This window comes from Sorex araneus, chromosome 5, assembly GCF_027595985.1.
Source record: "Sorex araneus isolate mSorAra2 chromosome 5, mSorAra2.pri, whole genome shotgun sequence".
NCBI lineage: Eukaryota > Metazoa > Chordata > Mammalia > Eulipotyphla > Soricidae > Sorex > Sorex araneus.
In genome coordinates this window covers 26,977,754-26,999,986 of record NC_073306.1, presented here as the reverse complement: position 1 = coordinate 26,999,986, position 22,233 = coordinate 26,977,754, and the positions used below count along the sequence as shown (strand labels likewise).

The window sequence follows — 22,233 nt, the reverse complement described above, 5'->3', positions numbered from 1 at the left end:
CCTGATAAATTGAATCAGAAATGCGAAGGGGGACATCCAAAAGAGGGAAAACTACAGAAATCCATAGGATCACCATAGGTTACTTTTAGAATCTTTATGCCACAAAACAAGAGAACCTCAAAGAAGTGGATAAATTCCTAGATCAAATAACCTCCCAATGCTGAACCAAGATTTGGAATACATGAACAGATCTGTCACCATCTAGGAATTTGAAAAGGTAATTAAAAGTCTTCCCCAAAACAAAAGCCCAGGCCCAAATGGAATCACTGGTCAATTATTTCAAACCTTTAAAGAGTACCTACTGCCAATCCTTTTCAAGTTTTTCCAGAAAATTGAAGAAACAAAAACACTCCCAAACAGTTTCACGAGGCAAATATCACCCTGATACCCAAAACAGACAGATTCACCACCAAAAAAGAAAATTACAGACCAATATCCCCAAAGAAAACAGATGCAAATATCCTCAACAAAATACTAGCAAATAGAATCCAATGACTTTTCAAAAAGATCATACAACATGGTTAAGGTTGATTCATCCCAGGATGCAAGGGTGGTTTAACATTCACAAGTCAATCCATATAATACACCATATCAATAAAAGAACAGATAAATATCAGATGATCATATTAACTGACACAGATAAATCATTTGACAAGATCCAGCAACTATTCATGAAAAAAAAAACCTTCTCAACAAAATGGAAGTTGAGGAAACTTCCTCAATATAATCAAAGTCATCTACCACAATCTCACTGCATGCATTATTCTCAATAGGGATAAAACTGGAGGATTTCCCACTAATATCAGGCACAAGACAAGGGTACCTAATCTAGCCACTTCTATCCAATACAGTACTGGAATTACTTTGCATACCTGTTAGGCAAGAAAAAGAAAAGATATCAAGTACATTCAGATAGGAAATAAAAAAGTCAGACTTTCACAATTTGCAGATGACATAACACTATACTTAGAAAATCCCAAAGAATTTACAAAAAAGCTCCCTGAAACAATAGATTTGTTTAATAAAGAAGCAGGTTACAAAACTAATACCCCCAAATCGATGGCTTTCCTATACACAAATAATGAAAAAGAGAGATGCATTAGAAAACCAATTCCATTCACGATCGTGCCACAGAAAAGCAAGTACCTCAGAATCAGCCAAACTAAAAAGGTGAAGGACCCATACAGAGAAAACTAAAAAGTACTACTTCAATAGACCAAAGAAGACACTTTCCCCAACTTCAAATTCAACTACAAAGTGGTAGTAATCAAAACAACATGGCATTAGAACAAAGACAGACCTGAAAAACAATGGAATGAAGTTGAATATCCGGACACTGACCCTCAGATATATGATCACCTAATCTTTGATAAAGGAGCAAGAAATATGAAGTGGAAGCAAGGTGGTGCTGGGAAAACTGGGCAGTTACATGAAAAAAATAAACTCAGACTTCTTTCTAATGCCAGGCAGAAAAGTCAGATAAAAATGAATTATAGACCTCAATATCAGACATAAGTACTTGAGATACATGGAGGAAAATGTGGGGAGAACCTTTAATGTCATTGAAACTAAAAGAATCTTCAAGGTTGAAAGATAATAGAGCTAATAGAGCAAGTAGAAGCAAAGATAACCAAATGGAATTACATTAAATTAAGAACCTTCTGCATCTCAAAAGAAACAGTCACCAAGATACAAAGACAGCCCACAGATGACTGAATAAAGAGACTATGGTACATCTACACAGTGGAGTACTAACCAGATGTTAGGAAAGCCGAAGTTATGAAATTTGTCTATAAATGGACATGGAGAAGTATCATGCTGAATAAAATGACTAAGAAGGAGAGGGATAGACATAATTATTGGACTCTTTCGGATAATAAAAACAAGGATAATAAAAACAAGGACCAGGAGGATTGGTTCATGGCTGGAAGCCTACTTCAAGTGCTGGGGGAGTAGACAGTTGGGATAGAGATGGGATCACTATGACTAAGAGAGTTGGAAATGATCACTCTGGATGACTGCACTCTGAAAATAGGTAGAGGAACAAACAGGATAGCCTCTCAATATCTGTATTCCAAACCATAATGTCCAAAAGGGTGGGGGAAGAGAGAGAGAGAGATAGAGAGACAGACAGACAGACAAAGAGAAGAAAATTGCCTGCCATAGAGACTGTGGGGAGGGTGGCAGGATGCAAACTGGGTAGATTGGTGATGGGAGATGTACACTGGTAAAGAGAAGGGTGTTGAAATACTGTATGACTGAAACCTGACTGTAACAATTTTGTAAATTCTGTATCTCATGGTAATTCAATAAAAGAAATTTTTTTGTATCAAGGAAAGAAAAACCAACAGATAATTTAGTACTCAATGGTCAAAGGTTGAAAGATTTTCTCTATGATCAGGCACAAGATAAATGTTCTCACCATCACACTTTTCATTAGCATATTATTGGAAGTCCTCGCTAGAGCATTGGGCAAATAAATAACATTACTCCTTATTGGAAAGGAAGTGATAAAATTGTATTTATTGGAAGATAATGTGATCCTATATATAAAATATCCTAAGACTGTGCAAAAATACCATTAGAATTAATCCATGAATCCAATATGACAAAGAATGCAGAAACCAACTGGGCATCTAAGCACAAGCAATGAAATACCTGAAAAAATAAACCAATTGAGTGCATAATAGTATAAAAAAACATCAAAATAGTTAGGAATAAATTCAACTAAGTGAATGTAAGTATACATGGTCACTGTCACTGTCACCCTCATCGATTTGCTAGAACAGGTACCAGTAATGTCTCTATTGTGAGACTTGTTGTTTCTGTTTTTTTGGCATATTGAATACACTATGGGTAGCTTGCCAGGTTTTGCCGTGCAGGTGAGGTACTCTTGGTAGCGTGCCAGGCTCTCTGAGAGAGGTGGAGGAATTGAACCAGGTCGGTCACATGCAAGGCAAAAGCCCTACCTGCTGTGCTATCGTAAATCATAAAATTCTGATAAAAGAGTTTTATTAGATTTAATACAATCTCCATATGATTTATAATGGAATTTTTTATATAAATAGAAAAATAATTTAAATATTTTTATGGAGCCACTAGAAACCTTGAGGGCAAAAGACAAAATAGAAGCATCACACTTCCTGATTTCAAACTGTGCTGTATAACTATAAGAATCAAACAGAAATAGATACATAGACAAATAAGAGAAATAGAAGATAAGAGAGCATCCAGAAATAAAAATATAAGAGAGTATTCAGAAATGAACACAGGCATATATACAGTCAACTACTATTTGATTGGGAGCCTATACTAATCAGTGAAGAAACATTTAAATGAAAGATGCTCAATGTTGCTAATCATCAGGGAAATTTCAGTCAAAACCACTACCTTAAGATATCACCTCACACTTGTTAGAATTGCTATCATGAAAAAAAGATGAAGTTACAAGTAGTTAGGAAGATGTAGAGAAAAGCAAACCATTGTGTAATGTTAGCAGGAAAGTAAACAGTTCATGCACCATATAAAAACCATATGGAAGCTCCTAAGAAAATTTAAAAATAGAACTTATGATCCAGAATTGGGCTGGAGTGATAGCATAGTGGGTAAGGCATTTGCCTTGCACATGGCTGACTGGGGTTTGATTCCTCTGCCCCTCTAGGAGAGACTGGCAAGCTACCGAGAGTATCTCGCCCACACGGCAGAGCCTGGCAAGCTACCCATGGTGTATTTGATATGCCAAAAACAGTAACAACAAGTCTCACAATGGAGATGTTACTGTGCCTGCTTGAGCAAATCGATGAGCAATGGGATGACAATGACAGTGACATGACAGTGATCCAGAATTATCACACTTCTGAGTATAGTTCTAAAGAAATTGAAGATATGAGCCAGAAATACAATAAAGGGACATGTACCTGAGCCCAGTTATATCCCTGAGACCACATGGGCCCTAAATTCCATCAGCTGTAGTGCCAGAGAGTCACACACCAATAGAGTATCCTGGTCGTCCTGAGAACCAAAGGGCCTGAGCAGCACCAAATTCCTGGACCCTCTCATTGACCTCTCACACCTAGTTGACTATCTAGGCTTCCCCAGGACTACTTGGGAGGGATGCAAAACAAAAACAAATTATATACATTTAAAATAAGATTTTGAAGAGGTATATGTGCTACTCAGCTTATTGCAGCATTATTGAAAATAGCCAGGACATGGAAACATAAATATTTGCCAACAGGTTAATGGATAATGATGTTACATAAATATACTAACTATTCAAAAATTTAAAAAAGGAAATCTTGCCATTGGCAATAGCATGAATGTACCTAAAGAATATTAAAAATTGGGAGTGTCAATAGGCAGATATAAATTAAAGGAAATTTAACTCTGCAATAACAATTAGAAAGTGTGAGATGTTGTGAATTTGTGCTCTTTTATGAGGGCCTCCTCAAGTTCTACACTTACAGTGGTGGAAATGGTAAGTCTAGAAAATCACATTAGATAACAGAGTTCAGAGCAGAAAGGAGTCCTGAAATGTAAGGGGGGATCAAGGTGGTAAGAGAACTACAGGACTTAGTAGTTAGTAAGTACTACCAAGTACTTAGTTGATAGTTAACCTATGCTTGTTGGGACAAATGCCTAAGGAATCTGGTGTAAAGAAAAATAGAAGCTGCAGAGAAAATTTCTCTTGAAAAAGCTGTGGCTGAAGGAATCTAAAATTTTTCTAAATGAGCACTTCCCCAAATCAGAACAGCTGTTTTCCCAACTAACACTAAGTCCATTTGTTCTCATATAGCACAATTGAGGATAGATAAAACTTTTGTTTTCTAGGAAGAATAAGCTACCTGGTATTACCACTCTTCCTACATATTCTAATTTCTAGCTGTATCAGACCATTAAATTATTTATTTTAGCCATATTTTTTGGTGATATTTGGCCTTTAATTATTATTCCTTAACATAGTCATTGGATCCTTTAAGAAGTCAGTGAAAAAATATGTGTAAATTCTATTAGGTTTTAAGTGTGAAATATAAAAATTCCCTTCAGTTTGTTGTAAACGGTAACATCATAGCATTTGAATTTAATTAAGAAGAAACACCCCAGGTGTCCTAATAAAGAATTTTGTCAGCAAAGCTCCAGAAACAAAAGAATATTATTTAGAACCTGAGTGGCAGGCAAATGTTTTACATATGATACAAGAGATAAGATTTTCCTAAAGCACAGAGGTGTAAAAGTCAAATGCCATGTAGCTTTGGCTATACTACCCTACTTCTTAACTTTACTCTTAAAACATACATACCTTTCGATTTACATTGCAGCTTCACACTGGGTAATAGGATGCAGATCACCGTCCAAAACAGAATTTCACTTAGCATCAATATATTATAAATATTCCATGGGAACAATGTGTCTGAAATACATAACTGCAAATATTAATACTAGGAAGTTTGGAGTGTTTAGACCTTCTGAACAACAAGTGATTCATCAAAAACATGTTTTTATTCAAGAACCCTAATGGCCATGACCAGGAGGGGATTTTAGGCTGTGGAGGCAGATTTAACTGGGTGAGTGAATAACAAGAAAATATCTAGGGCTGAACCAGTCATAATTCAGTTTGAGAGTTGAGCAAAGGTGAATTAAGGCAAGGCTCCCCTTTTTCTTTTCAGCTATTTCCTTTCATATTCTCCCTGCCAACAGGAAAAGAGGCAGAATTAAGTTCCTCCCACCAGTTCATAGACTTAAAACTTCCACAGGTTATGTAAAGGTTGGTTGCAGCTCAGTCCTCTTGATTTCACACATATACGTGCATCCCTGAATTCTCCAATGATTTACTAAGTTTGGCACTACTATTAAGTAACTTTAGAAACACATGCACACTCTAACCTTCATTTCCTATTCATGTGAATAAGTATCTGCTTTATGACGTGAACATCTGTTTTTTTTTTGTTTGCGAATATAATAGTTTTCTACCCAGAGAGAAAACTTTACCATCTCCCCTTCAAATATGTTATTATATACATAGAAATGATACCAAGAGAGTGATAGAGAGCAGCTAAGAATACTGCACTCTTTTGATGTTAATTTCTTTCACTGTACAGAAGCTCATTATTGGAAGTACTCCATTAAAATTTTGTTTAAAAAATTTGGTTTTCTTTGGTTTTGGAATGGAATCCCCAATACATCCCATGTCAAAAGGGGTATCAGCTGCTTTATTTTTCTATGTATTTCATGGTTTCTAATCTTACTTTCAAGCCTTTGATTCAATTGAATTAATTTTTTTTGAATGCTGTTAGGTAGGGGTCAAACATCATTCTTCTTTCTGTGATTGATCAATGTTCTAAACTATATTTCTGGAAGAGAGTTTCCTTGCTTTATTTCACTATCCTGGTTTCTTTGTCATAAATTAGTCACCCACTTATATGACTTTTTTTCTAAGCTTTTAATTCTGATTAACTGATCTCTGTGTGTGCTTTTATTCCAGTAACATACTGTTTTAATTACTATCTCTATAGCATTTTCTGTAGTATTTGGTGCTAGGAAATGTGATAACTTCTATTTTTGTTCTTATTTTCTCAGGAGTATCATTGTTTCTTAGGGCCTTTACAGTTCCAAACACACTTCATGATTTTTGGAGGGTCCTGTTTTGTGAAGAATGCCATTGATATTTTGAAAGCAATTACATTTAATCTGTATATTGCTTTAGGTAACATAATCATTTTTTAGAATTAAAAAAATTTTTTGTTTTTTAATTGAAGTTATTTTGTCTTTTTTTAAATTGAATCATCATGTGAAAAGTTACAAAGCATTCAGTCTGAAGTCTCAGTTATACAATGATCGAACACCCATCCCTTCACGAGTGCACATATTCCACCACCAAGAACCCCAGTATACCTCCCCTCCCACCCCCACGCCCCTGCCTGTGTAGTTGATAATTTTCACTTTACTTTCTCTTTACTCTGATTACATTCAATATTTCCACAAAAAGCTCACTATTATTGTTTGGAGTTTCCCCCCCAAAATCAGACTGCTGAAAAAGAAGCATTTGATTATTTGTTTTCCATTGCTGAGAATGAAGAGATATGAGGTCACGTGGCTGCAATAGCGGTCGCACTGTTTTGGATTTTAGTATTTTAGTAACTAAATCTAGGGAAATTTCTGCCAGAAATCGCATCATTGCAAGCTCTACCTCTCTTTAGTGGTCCTTAAAATATGGCGGTTGCCACGCCTTCCCCCCTCCCCAGAAAGGAAAAGCCGAGAGAGAAAAACCTTTCCCCTCCTGGGGCATCATGGGGCTATGGCTTAGTTCATAGTCTAGAGACATTTCTGCAAGAAGCTTCTGGTACTAAAAGTAGTTTAGTTGGCCTTCTGGATCATGGTCATCCAGCAACAGAGAGGCCACACACGTGTGGCCACTCAGTTCACATCTCGGCGGAGAGAGGTGCCGGTCCATAACCATTTTAATGATGCAATTATTCCAGTTCTTGAGCCCGAAATATCTTTCTGGCTCATTGTATCTTCGATTTCTTTCATCACTGACATACAGTTTTTGGTATTCAGGTATTTTGGTTTTCTAGTTTAATTCATTCTGAGGTATTTAATTACTTTTGGTACAATTATACATGGGGTTGTTTTCTCAATTTCTTTTATTTTTAGTTCATTTGTGCATATAAAATGCAAAGTATAAGGCTGGATAGATAGTTTAGGGGTTAAGTCTCTTGTCTTGCATTAAGCTGACCCCTTTCATACTCAGCATTACATATGGTCCCCTGAGCACCACCAGGGGTCATTCCTGAGTACAGAGCTAGGAGTAGTGCTGATCACTCGACTGTGTGGCGGAAAAAAAGAAAGGAAAGGGAAAGAGAATACATTACTCAAGATATGTATGTTCAATGTAGCTGTACCCTTCAATAAGTTGAATCTAGAAATAAATTAAATTACTAATGTCATTTGCCAAGTCAACGGAAGCAAAGTAAACAAATGTTGACTGGTTCAACCTCTTTGAAAGACAATATGGATGCTTCTCCAAAAACTAAGGATTGAGCTTCCGTACCACTCAGCAATTGCACTTTGTGGTATCTATACCAACTCCCCAAAATGCCAATGAAATGACATTTGTGCTTTTATGTTCATTGCAGCACTATTCACAACATCCAAAGTCTGGAAACAACCCAACTATCCAAAACCAGATAATTGGATTAGAAATTGTGTATATATACACAATGGAATATGCTCAGCTATAAGAAAATATAAAATTATGCAAGTTGTTGCTAGTAATTTGCATTATTTTATGAATGAAATGTATAACTGGTACTAGACGATATTGTGCTGAGTGAAGTCCTTCAAAAGAAGAGAGACAGACACAGAATGCTCTCTCATACATAGAATGTAAAGAAATGAAGGAAACAACATGTAATAAAAGGCAACATTACCTGAGAGTTGATATGTAGAACTGAGTTTACTCAGGGAGAGGGTTCATGGGAGGCAATGTTAGAAGAAAGTGGACACTTTGGCGGTGGGTGTAGTACTGGAATTTTTTTAAGCATGAAGCTTTAGCATTTAAGATATAGTAATTTAATAAAAAATTGGGGGAAATCTGGTTGGAGTTGGTATATTTAAAGCATATAACCCATAGAGCTTAGAGCTCCCTGGCTTTGGAGTCATCTATATTTAAATAATCTTCCCCATACTGAAAACTCAGAAAGGCAGAGAAAGAGCTTTATCAATTCATGAGTTAGACAGGCAGAGCATCCAAAATAAGGATAAATTGGATTATGATTTCTAATCTTATTTATGTCTTCTGATTTTCATGACTAGAAAATAAGATACCCCAGAGATTTCTCTGTTTCTACAAAACTATAACTCCATCTCAGAAGTTTGTGTTAATTATCCTTAAGTACTTTTTAAAAAGTACACATCTATTTCCAAACAGTGTTAACTTAGAAAATAAACCTTACTGAAGACGTAAATAACAAAGATTTTGCTTTTGTCCCTTCTTTGTTATTTGTATTACTATTCCTGAAACAACTGTATGGAAAACTTTATGTTTATTCTGAAAAGATCAAATGAGAAAATTAATACAAAAATGTAGTAAATACTAAATATGTTAGTGAATTATTTCTTTTAAAATTTTTTAAATTTTATTTTTATAAAATTGTTCACAATTTTTAATTATATTAAGTATTCCAACATAAGTCCCACCACCATTACCCCTTTCCACCACCAATATTTTGAATTTTTCCCCCTACTATCCAAGCCTACCCCAATAGTAGGTCCTAAATAATTTATTTTGCACTGCTTGTAATGAATAATCCCCTAAAAATGACAGAATTCTGGAAAGAAGGAAGACCTAGAGTCTGAGATTGTTAGGAATAGCTCACCAGTACTCAGACTATGTATAGTGATGTCTTAGCTTTGAGTGGCAGAAATAAGAAATCGATAAACAATGAGATAGTGTATATATTTTAAAGAGAGAAATAGCATTACCTCTTAACATATATGTTATAGAACCAGATAGAAAAATTGGAGTAGATGAAGAATTCAATGAATTTTGTTCATGAAAATATAAAATTTGGCCATGATGGCAGTGAATAAAGCAAATATAAGTCATTATAATTAAATTATTGATGTACTTAGTTTGGGTTTTTATAATTTTATATTGGGATCTTGAGTTTAGAGTTTGAGGAGAGATCTGGAAGAATGTTTCATTTAAGAAGTCATTACCATATTATTTTACTTAAAGTCATGAAACATTATTAACTCATAATAGGGTGAATTCATACCAAGAAGACAGAGTGAAAAAGTTGAAGAAATAAAGAGAATAAGAGAGTGAGAGTGAACAAAATACAAAAACGTAGCGTTATAGAAACCAAATGAAGAAAGTATAGTGATTTTCCTTTCTATAAATTTTTGTGAAAGAGGCCATTATTTAAAGGAAAAATACACTTATCTCACCTGGCAGAATAAGGCTTGTCATCTCCTCTTGACCAGTCAAAGGATTTCGAAGGTTACAAGTGACATTTCTAAGGGAGCTAAGCAGAAGAGCCATCTTCATGTTGAATAGTTTGTCTTTATTCTGTGAATGGGATTCTGTTGTAGGTGTAATGGTCATTCCACTGTCATCTCTCCATTCCATATGAGGCTGTGGGAACCAACCTTCTGAGTTACATTCCACTAAAATACCTTTGATACTGGGAGAATGCACAATAATCTGTACTTCTGAACTTGTAGCTGGTTGAAAATAAAGGTAAATACAGTATATTTAGGTAAAGGGCAAGGAAAGAATAAGTCTTTCCCTACTCCAATCTCTTACACGCTAATGCTGACACTCAGATACTTGATAGCTGAGCTATGTGAGGCTGTTTGTCTCTTCCAGAAAAATGGAAACAGACTGAATTAGAATGAGGGTTATTATATGCAAATCAATAATTTTACCCTAAATGTCAAAGGAGGAAATATCTGTTTCTTTTATTTATTTATTTTGGTTTTGGGGCTATAACCAGCTGTGCTCTGGTCATACTCCTGGCTGCACTCAGGAATCTCTCCCGGAGGAGCTTGCAGAAGCCACATTGGGTGAAAGGGATCAAATCGCCACATACAAGGCAAGTTTCTTGCCCACTAACTATCTCTTAACCTTGTTTTTAAATTAAATATATATATATATATATATTTTGGATTTGGGGCCATATACCAGCTGTGCTGAAGTCTTACTCAGGCTCTGACATCAGGGATCACTCCTAATGGGGCTTGGGGGCCATATGTGTTGCAAAGATCAAATCTGGGTCAACAGCATGCAAGGCAAGAACCCTTTCTGCTATATTACTGATCTGGTTCCTCTACTTCTTTTATGAACTCCGAATTTTATTTATTAATAATATTCATTGGTTATTTGCTAAATCTATAAGATTATGCATGGTCCAATGATATAACAATAAACAAAACAATCAAGATTTCAATCCTCACAAAATTTATAGTTTGATGTCTTTTTGGCATTTTTATAATTAAATGAACTTTGAGTTGCACAATAAGCTACAAGTAAATAGTAGATTAAAAATTTTTAACTTGAAGTAAAACCTTAATTTGTATTTGTATCTTTCATATAGTAAATACTTGCTTAAAACAGGTAAAACAGTGGGTGTTAGTTTGGAGAAAATTAGTATTTTTTAAAAATTCAAGACATTTCCTGGAGCACGTGCAAGATTTGCTAATAAAAGAGTAAGAAGGGACTCAAGGTTTTATTCTAGAGCAGCTATATTCAATAAATGCTTATGTAATAATGTAAATATTCTGCATTTGTATGAAGATAGCAGCTATTTACCACGTAAGATGTTGCTAGTAATACAGAATTGAATTTTAAACTTACTTTAATTTTAATTTTATTTAAGTATGAGTGCAAGCATGAGGCTACATCCCTATTATATGGATAACCTCTAGGTAACAGAGATTAGTATCCTTATACCCAATAAAATGTTAAAACTGCTTAGATTCCTACACTGGTGCCCTCATATTTGTGAACCCCATTAGACTACTTATAGTCCTTTATTTTCCCATTTCTTTGACTCAGAATACCTCAAGTGTGAAGTGATTGACTTATGTACCATGTAGTTAATACATTATATATATAAAAAATACATACTGAAGACTGTAGGTGAATGCTACTTGAAAATTAGGTGAAAATTAGAAGTTAGTTAATTGAGTCAGGAAGAAATAGGAATAAGAATTATCAAGGAGATTATTGTAAAGATATAGCTCATCTCTAAAATCAGGTTTTACTAATATGTCTAAATCATGAAAAACAGAAGAAATCTAGAAAGTATTCTGGTGATACTTAAAGGATCTCGTAGTATATACAGACATGAGAAAACCTTTCTTACTTATAAAGGCATTGGCACATGAATTAATTTGCACTCTTTCCCTTACCCTCTTTGCAATTCAAAGTATTAATTTGAACTTGATAATCATAGTATAATGTGAAAAACAGAATTTTCTTAGATGAGTTGAGAGTCATGGATGCAGAGAAAACTCAAGGAACCCATCCTCACCAGTGACCTTCAGTTCTGTGATTGCTTCATCATAGAATTCACCATCTTGGAATAAACAGTGGTATAGCCCATCATCATCAACGCTGACATTAAGGATCCTGATGGTCACTTTGCCCTCTTCAATGTCTTCTTTCAGGAATTCTATTCGCTCCACGTACTTGGAAACTGTTTCTCCATATATATCTTTACCATTCTTGTACAAGTGAACAGGTTGTGTGTAGCGGTTCCGGAACCAGCGTATCTCCATGTGCTCTGCACTCTGTGGTGGGAACAGCTGGCAACTGAGCTCAGCTTCTCCTCGAAGTGAAGCAAAAACATGTTCCTGTAAGGCAGTCACTGTAAACTGTCCTAAAAAGGGACATCGTAATGAAAATATGGGAGTGTGAGTAAACACACACACACACACACACACACACACACTTTCATCATTCAGTAAAGTATAAAAAGCTATTCTTCCATGTTTGAATAGCTTGTATATTTGTTATTAAAGCCACCACATTTTGGGAAAGGGCTTTGTGCCACACTTGGTGGTTCTCAATGCTTGCACATGGCTCCATGCTCAGTGATCACTCCTGGAGAGGCTCTGGGGACCATATGCGGTGTTGGGGGTTGAACACAGGTAAGTCACATACAAGGCAAGAATCTTACTTACTGTCTTATCTCTCCAACCCCAGACATCACATTCTTTTTTTAAAAAAAATTATCAAATCACCGTTAGATAGTTACAAGCTTTCATGTTTAGGTTACAATCACACAATGATCAAACACCCATGCCTCCATCAGTGCACACACCACCAATATCCCCGGTATACCCCCTCCGTTGTCACCCTCCCCCTGCCTCCATGGCAGACAATATTCCCCATACTCTCTCTCTCTCTCTACTTTTGGGAATTATGGCTTGCAACACAGACACTGAGAGTTTATCATGTTTAGTCCATCAAGTTTGGTCCACTTTTGGCACACATCTCCCATCCCGACTGATTCCTCTAGCCATCATCTTCTTAGTGATCCCTTCCCTATTCCATCTGTTTTCTGCCCTCTGTTTATGAAGCAGTCTTCCATCTATGGGGAAATCCTCCTGGCCCTTGTATCTACTGTCCTTCATCACATTCATTTTATGACACAATTCTTTAAGGAAAATTTATCCTCACAAGTTTCTAGGCAACAATGGATCTTAAATATTTTTAACACCACCTATAAGTCTGCCTTAATATTTTAATATCATGCCAGAGTTTTCTTTCAGTAGCTATCATATTTATCCCAATATTTACCTTTTATCTCATTATCTTTATACATTCTCTGAAAAGAAATTTCTAAGAGAAGTAGAAAAATAGAAACCAGTGTAAAGGGGCATTCCACCAAACTCAATCCTTAACAATAGACTCCATACCAGTGTTTAAGCAAATAATGTTGGTTGGGTAATTTACAAAGCAAATAAACTCTTCAAAAATATTTCTAATCATTGCTCTTACTCATTTTATCATCCCCAAGTTTATCACGTCAGTCACTTAGACAGCTAAGACCCTGACCTGGACACCTGATAGTTTGTCTTTTCATCCTCTCAGAGTAGGAATTTAATAAAAAATAAAAAGAGAATTTCTTTGTATTCTTCAAAGCATTGTGCCCTACTTAACAGACTGTAGGGTCTCATTTTAGGGGACATTCTTACTCCATCTACTGTGTAAAGGCTAAAGGATTGTTAAGGCAAAACTGAGAAAAATGAAGACAAGGAAGATTCCTAAGCAGAAGGAGGAAAAAGGACAGGAAGAAATATATAAATTTAATCTTTGGATTAGAATTATCAATTACACTTTTTATAATGGTGATGTTTTTCAATTTGATGATAAATTTATCCCCTAAGCCCTCTGAGGAATGATCTCTAAGTACAAAGTTAAGAGTAAGCCCTGAGCACAGCAGGTATGGGTAAACTACCCCTCGCCCAAATAGAAGATACATATAGTGTAATAGTTATTACTACTTTAAACAAATTGTTCAATTTGCTTTAACACATTGATGCTGCCATGTACCACCAGTGGTTCCATTTAAATGTGGTTTATTTAACATAAATTATAGCACCAGTGTCAGTGGTTAAGTAAAGTTATTATTTAATAGGTTTAAATTTTTTCTACCATTTATAAAATTTATCTAGTTTAAAATTATTATCTATAATATGATACAAAGATTATATAGTCATAGTCATAATTTTATCAAATAAAATATCTATTTTTATTTATTCTTTTAAATTCTCTACAAAGCATAAAAATTAATTCTGTACATTCTGTGAGATTTTGAAAAGACCAAACAATATTAATTTGGAATTTGTTTTGAAATTATTTTTGCAGCATTTTATTCCTTGATAACTTAAATGAATACTGGTATAGGATGGGTTTTTATATTTTCTTGGAAAATGTAGTAAACAGTTACTTAACTATCCAATTTACTAGCCACATAATTAAAACAAAACTCCTTTGAACTGATCACTTATAATCTTTTTACAAGATTAAGCTTCCTTTATTGAGGGTGGATTATTTTACATCTCCTGGAAAGTTCAGATTTACACTGAAAGTTAATTCTTTGGATGATTTCCCTCAAGAAACCATAAACATTGTTTTTCATAAGGCACTAAAACTTGGTTATAACTGGAGAGTCTCAAGTTGAGTGAAGTAAGTCAGAAGGACAGGACCATTGCCAGATGTCCTTGCTAATATATGGTCACGAATCACGAATCACGAAATCCCGTTAATTGTCGATTTCTTGAGCGGGCTCAGTAACCTCTCCATTCATCCTTTCCCTGAGATCTTAGAAGTCTCTCTCGACTCAGCCCTCCCAAAGATGTTGCACTGGAGGCTCTCTCAGGGTCAGGGGAATGAGATCCAGTTTATTACTGGATTTAGCATATGAATACACCATGGGAAGTTTGCAAGGCTGTCCCACGTGGGCAGGAAACTCTCAGAAGCTTGCCAGTTTCTCCCAGAGGGAGAAGTAGACTACAAGATATTGTGTGGCAGCCGCGCACTTCTGGGAGCTCACTTTTAAGTCTCTGGATGTTGGCCGTTGATGGGATCACACACACCTGGGTTCCTCTGCTGGTAGCGTCATGCATGAGGCCCGTCTGAACATGTGGAGAGGGGCCTCGAGCATGGCTGTAGCTAGGTTCCGGTGGTCTTTGGCCACCAGGAGCTCTGTTTGGGGTGGGGAGGGAAGCTGGAGCCCATTCTCTCTGAAGGACCCCGGGGAAGACAGCCAGGCGTGCGGGCAAGAGACTCTCTGCATCGCTCTCTTCTGGGAGCTTGCTTTTAAGTCTCTAGATGTTGGCTGTTGATGGGATTACACACACCTGGGTTCCTCTGCTGGTACCTTCATGCATGAGGCCCATCCAAATGAGTGGAGAGGGGCCTCGAGCATGGCTGTAGCTAGGTTCCGGTGGTCTTTGGCTGCTGGGAGCTCTGCTCAGGGTGGGGAGGGAAGCTGGAGCCCATCCCCTCCGAGGAGGAGCCCCGGGGAAGACAGCCAGGCATGCGGGCAAGAGACTCTCCTCCCTAATATATGGTACATAGAATAATATGTCCGGTGAATGGAAAGTCCCAAAGATGGGTAAAGCATTGGTCTAGATTATAAAAACAAAAGTGCCAAGAAAGGAAATAGAAGAGGGAATCAAGAAGATTCTGGAAGTAACATAGTGGCAAGGCACAAATGCCTGGGACTTTTCTTTGGTTATAGAGAGAGGAGGTATATGTATATTTCTAAACCACTAGACCCAACACTACTGAAAACCTGGAACCCAAAATACAATAGTTAAATTTAAAAATATATCTGTCAGGGAGTCAGGTTTTGGGATGAGAGGGAACCTGGGGTCACTGGTGGAGGTACTGGAGGTGAAAACATTGTATGCCTGAAACACTATTATACACAATTTTGTAAACCACGGTGTCTAAATTAAACATTTAATTAAATTAAAAAATAAATATGAGTAGTTGGAGAGATGGTACAATGGATAGGCTAGTTGCTTTCCATGGAGCTGACCCATGTTTGATCCCCAGAATCCCATATTTTCCCCAAGCACAGACAGCAGTGATTCCAGAGTGCAGAACCCTGAATCAGAAAGCCCTTAGCAATGCCTGGTGTGGCCCCTTACCCCTCCCTAAAAGAAATATAAATATACTGTTTCTGCTACAGTTGTTAACAAATTGCTACTAGTCTCAGGCCTGATAGTACAGTGGGTAGAGTACTTCGTTGCATATTCCAAACCAGGATGGATCCCTCACACCACAAATGGTTCTGTGAGCACCATTAGGAGAGATTTCTGAATGGACTCAAGAGTAAGCCCTGTATTTCTTCAAAAACTAGAAACTGAGCTTCCATATGACCCCACAATACCACTTCTTGGAATATATCCTGAAGGTGCAAAGAGCATAATAGAAATGACATCTACACCTGCATGTTCATTGCGGCACTGGTCACAATAGCCAGAATCTCGAAACAACCCAAGTGCTCGAGAAAAGACAACTGGTTAAAGAAACTTTGGTACATCTACACAATAAAATACTATGAAGCTTTTAGGAGAGATAAAGTAAAGAAATTTGCTTATAGGTGGATGGACATGGAGAGTATTATGCTAAGTGAAATGAGTCAGAAAGAGAGGATCAGACATAGAATGACTACACTCATTTGTGGAATATAAAATAACATGAGATTGACACCAAAGGACAGTAGACACAAGGTCCAGGAATATTACCCCATAGTTGGAAGCCTGCCTCATGAGCTGGGGGAGAAGGCAGCTGGAATAGAGAAGGGATCACTATGACAATGATGGTTGGAGGAATTGTTTGGTATGGGAGATGTGTGCTGAAGGTAGAGAAAGGATCAAATATGATATTTGTTTTGCATGTATCTGCATTGCAAACCATTAATGCCCAAAAGTAGAGATAGAGTATGGGGAAATTGTCTTCCATGGAGGCAGGGGGAGGGTTGGGAATGGGGTGTATACTGGGAACATTGATGGTGAGAATGTGCACTGGTGGAGGAATGGGTGTTTGATCATTGTATGACTTAAACCCAAACATGAAAGCTTTGTGACTGTTATCTCATGGTGATTCAATAAATAAATAAATACATAAATACATAAATAAATAAACCCTGAATACTGCCAGGTGTCACCCCAAAATAAAATAAATAAATGAATTGTTGCCAATCTAATTTGCTCCTTTATTGATAACATTTTCCCTTCCAGACTGATTTTAAGATTTACTTTACTTTTACTGTAATGAATCCTTATTAATCTTCACTTCTGTGTTATACTTTATAATGCTTCTGAAATAATTCTCATTTGTCTTCATTCATAAAAAGTCAGCTATTACATGTATAACTTTATTTTTATATTTTCAATATTTTATTATATCTTTTTTCTATTATTAGAGCTATTTATAATAGAAAATATAATTTCAACTTCCATGTGATAAAGTTAATATAGATGATTATGATTTCTTGCTCTCTTTTGAACAGTATCAGACCTGATATTGTCCTATTTAATATATGCTATCTAGGACTGAACACCTTATTCTGAATATTAAATTATTAGTTGCATCTTGTATATCTTCTTTGACTCTGCACTTGAAGGCAAAAATCAAATCTTAGTTATCATTTTGTCTTAGGTTATAATTATATTCTATTACTGGCTTGGTTCCTGACCATTACATTTGATGGAATGTAGTTTCATCTTATCAGAATTAATGTAAAATCACATTCCATTACATTTGGAGCAGAACAGCATATTCTTGCCTTATAGTAACTTTGTAATCAACCAAACATAGATTTTACACACCCAGCCTACGGGTGTTTCTGTAAAGGGCCAGATAATAAATATTTTGTATTTTGTACTTTATGAATCCTATGGGCTGGGGTGATAGCACAGCAGGTAGGGTGTTTGCCTTGTAATTTTGTTCCCAAATGACCGACAGAGGGGGAAAGTGCTAATCAAGCAAACAAGCAACATTGGTTTGCCTCACAATCCAAGGTGAGGATTGGACTCAGTGATGTGACTTTCTAAGATGAGGAATTGGAACTCGAGGGTGATGAAAATACTGAGAAAAGAGGGTTTTTTTTGTTTATTTGTTGTTGTTGTTGTTTGCTTTTTTGGGCTGGAGCGATGGCACGGCCAGAAGGGTGTTTGCCTTGACGCAGCTGACCCGGGTTTGATTCCTCCGCCCCTCTTGAAGAGCCCAGGAAGCTACCGAGAGTATCCTGCCAGCATGGCAGAGACTAGCAAGCTACCCATGGTATATTTGATATGTCAAAAACAGTAACAAGTCTCACAATGGACATGTTGCTGGTGCCCACTTGAGCAAATCGATGAGCAACGGGATGACAGTGACAGTGACAGATGAATCCTACAGTCATAGCTGCTTAACTGTGGCACTCTAGCACAATAGTAACCATAGATAATGTATACATGACCATATGTCGCTATTTCAAATAAAGCTTCATGGATACTGAAGTGTGAGTTTTACACATTTTGCCACAAAAATTTTTTATTTAAAAATGTTTTTAGGGGCTGGAGCAATAGCACAGCGGGTAGGGCATTTGCCTTGCACGTGACTGACCCGGGTTTGATTCCCAGCATCCCATATGGTCCCCTGAGTAATTCCTGAGTGAATAGCCAGGAGTAACCCCCGTGATTGCCATGTGTGACCCAAAAAGCAAAAAAAAAATAGTTTTTAAATGTATAAAGCATGCTTAGCTCATGGAAGATACAAAAACAGTTGGTAAATGGAATTTGACCTATAGGCAGTGGATTATCAATTTCTGGTCTAGATCAATCCTTGTGATGTTTTTTGAGAAGAGAGAGTTTTGGACCATTCTTGGGATCACTTGGTATCATTAGGGATAACTCCTAGCAGTGCTCTGGGAGTCATATGTAGTTCCCAGGATCAAACTAGGGTTGGTCACATGGAAGCCTTAACCAACTCCTATATTATCTGGCCCCTCTTATGTTTTGTTTCTTAAGTCTCAGTATTATTGGCCCTTCTTTGGTTTTGGGGCCATACCTGGCGATACTTGGGCATTACTCCTGGCTCTGTGTTCAGGGAACACTCCTTGGAAGGCTCAGCCTTAATTGTGCCAGGAATCAAAACTGGATGGGCTGCCCGAAAGGCAAGCTCCAACCCACTGAACTATTTCTCCAGTACCATTATTGGCCTTTCTGAGGTCAAATGTCTTACCATAGCTTTTAAAAATCACAAAATAAAATGAACTTTATACAAATAAATGTAAATTTAAGAATTTGTAAAACACCTGAAGAGAACAATGATCTTGACGTAATAAAAAATAAATAAATAAAAATCTCGACTTAAAGGATCAAATAACCCTTTTCTTACACAGATTGTTTCAACAACTAGAAAAACAGGAAACTCTAAATTCTTATGACTGGAGTACAATTAATTGTACAATTCCAAAATAATATGGACTAACAAAGGGAAATTATGTTAACAAGCTGATTTCCACTATGGATGCATGAGAAATCATTATTAATAGCATTTAAAATCACAGAATCTCAAAAAATGTTTAACACAAAATATTGGGGCTGGAGTAATAGTACAGAAAATAGGGTACTTGCCTTGTATGTGGCCACCCTGGGTTTGATCCCAGGCACTCCATATAGTCCCCCCAACACACCAGGAGTGATCTCTGAGCATAGAGCCAGGAGCAAGATCTGAGCACAGCTAGGATGTGGACCCCATGCCAAATATATATCTATATGCATGTATATACGTATATTACGTAAATATACACATGTAGGTGGAATGAGGAGTCAGAATGAGAAACATATAGAATGATCTTTTCCATGTTGGATATAAAGGAATATAGTAAGGAAAGGTTGGAGTATAGTAAAGAATAGCTAAAACAATAGCACAGTGGGTAGGGCATTTGCCTTGCATGTGGCTGACCCTGGTTCGATTCCTCCGCCCCTCTCGGAGAGCAAGCTACTGAAAGTATCGCTCCTGCACAATAGAGCCTGGCAAGCTACCTGTGGCATATTTGATATGCCAAAAACAGTAACAAGTCTCACAAAGGAAACATTACTGGTGCCCACTTGAGGAAATCAATGAACGATGGGAGGACAGTGCTACAGTGCTTTTATTTTTCAAAAAATACTACCATCAATTTTTATTCTCTTCTCCTTTGCACCATGGTAACATTCCATCCATTTGTATTCTGGAAGAGTATTTAGCAACATCTATACAAAAATATAAACTTCAAGGTATGAAATTCATTACAAATTTCACGAACAGTAAAATGCACAGCAAAGCCTGGCAAGCTACCCGTGGCACATTCAATATGCCAAAAGCAGTAACAAGCCTCACAATGGAGACATTACTGGTGCCCGCACGAGCAAATTGATGAGCAACAGGATTCCAGTGATACAGTGATATCTAGGATTGTCCAGTTCACTACACAATGGCCTTATTTCTGTTAGGACCTCCTATTATATTGTCTCTTGATAATATAAGACTACCAAATCAATTTGACTTCTCTCACTATGGAAGACTGAAGAGTCTACATTTTATTGCAGTCAATATATATTTTGTGGCTAATTTGCATTTTAAATTTAGTCATAAGCTTAATGATCAACATGGAAAACAAGATTTGACACTATCCTGGGTTTGAGGGATCTATTTGAAGTCTTTGTGCCTATCACCTAGAGAAAACAGGGATAATTATTAATAAATCTTTGAAAGTAATATGAAATATTTGAACTTTATCAATAATGTTAATTTTACTATCATTACTTAATTAAATGACAAAGATCAAAATGAATGTATCTAATTTCATTGCATAATAAAATAAAAATAAAATTATTTGAAATAATCACTACATTTATCTTTATGTCAATTTTAAAATAATAATATTCTGGGGTTAAATAATTTCATCATTGGGCTTAATTGATCATATTAAACAATCATCATCCATCTACATTGGATATCTTTCAAAGTTTCATAATTTATTTAAATAATTTTTCATGTTTACCCATCTTACATAAAAAAGTTATCAAATGTATAATGAAATATTTGAGAACTTTTATGAAATTACAGTATGGCAAGCAGAAATATAGGTAGAACATCCAAGATTTGAACCTCGAAGGGGTCTTCAGTGATGCTTAAAAATTATGTGTAGGTTTTCATATGTATTTAATTTTAGTTACTTTTGCCACTGGCAAAGTAACAGAATAAAAATTAACAAATGGGACTACATCAAATTAAAAAAAACCCTGCATGGCAAAAGAAATGTGTCCTAAAACTAAAAGACAACTAACTTAATGGGAGAAAAAAAAACATACACACTGAACACATCGGATAAAGGGTGGATATCCAGTATACATAAAGTACTCATAAGGATCAAGACAAATTCAGCCACATCCCACCGCTGTTTCCATGTAAGCTCACCAACAGGCCTTGCTCTAGAGAATCATAAATAAATCTTGAAAGAGATTAACTACCTGCAAAAATTTTTCAGATACCTGTTTCTGGTTGAAACCTCTGGACCTCTCGTGGAGTGGGACAGGCCAGCTCCTGCCCAAATAAAGTCCCAGCAGTGGCTCCAACACCTCAAAGCTCCTGCCATGCCTAGGGTGCACTCCATTGCCTCAGAACTGAGCCTCACAGAAGTTTAGGTACAAGAGTCCTTGTAGTTAAAAACTCCAGGCCTTCTCAGAATCAGGGTAGGAAACCTCCCCATCACCTTCCGGTACTTCAGGAAGCCCTGGCATCCATGCCTACAAAGCCACCACCCAGCTGAAAATTTAACTTCAGCCAGACTCTCCAGTAAAAAATTCTGGATTTTCAGAAGCACATGGCCATGGCATCTCCAAATTGTACAACACTGACATCCCTATAGTAGCACACCAGGTTGGATGGGAGTCAACCAATCTCAAGTAACAAAATCTTTAACACAAAAGGCTTAACTTCAGCAACAGCTTTGTAAAAACTCAGACAAGGACTTAATCTCCTCAGGACTTAATCTCCTCATAATGAGATATAACAATTTTAACAAATTTTCTTCCATAAAAATATTTTTTGATAATCTCATTAGTCATTTTATAGTAACATGCAATTGTGGGCCTGCTATCTAGTCCATTCCCTGTGGAAAACAGTGTGGAAAGATTTTAGTCAACTTAGAATTCAGATGCCATACAACATAG

General features: G+C 36.5%; 1 protein-coding gene across 1 annotated transcript in view; it reads right to left on the bottom strand.

Annotated features, from left to right (window-relative positions):
• Positions 1-9,925: 9,925 nt before the first annotated feature.
• LOC101540994 (selection and upkeep of intraepithelial T-cells protein 1-like) overlaps positions 9,926-22,233 on the bottom strand; it is a 39,223-nt gene continuing 26,915 nt past the window's right edge. Inside the window, exons 2-3 of the mRNA XM_055138398.1 lie at positions 12,039-12,386; positions 9,926-10,227 (exon numbers count right to left, since the gene is read on the bottom strand). Coding sequence (XP_054994373.1) covers positions 9,926-10,227; positions 12,039-12,386 — 650 coding nt within the window. The remainder of the gene's footprint in view (positions 10,228-12,038; positions 12,387-22,233) is intronic.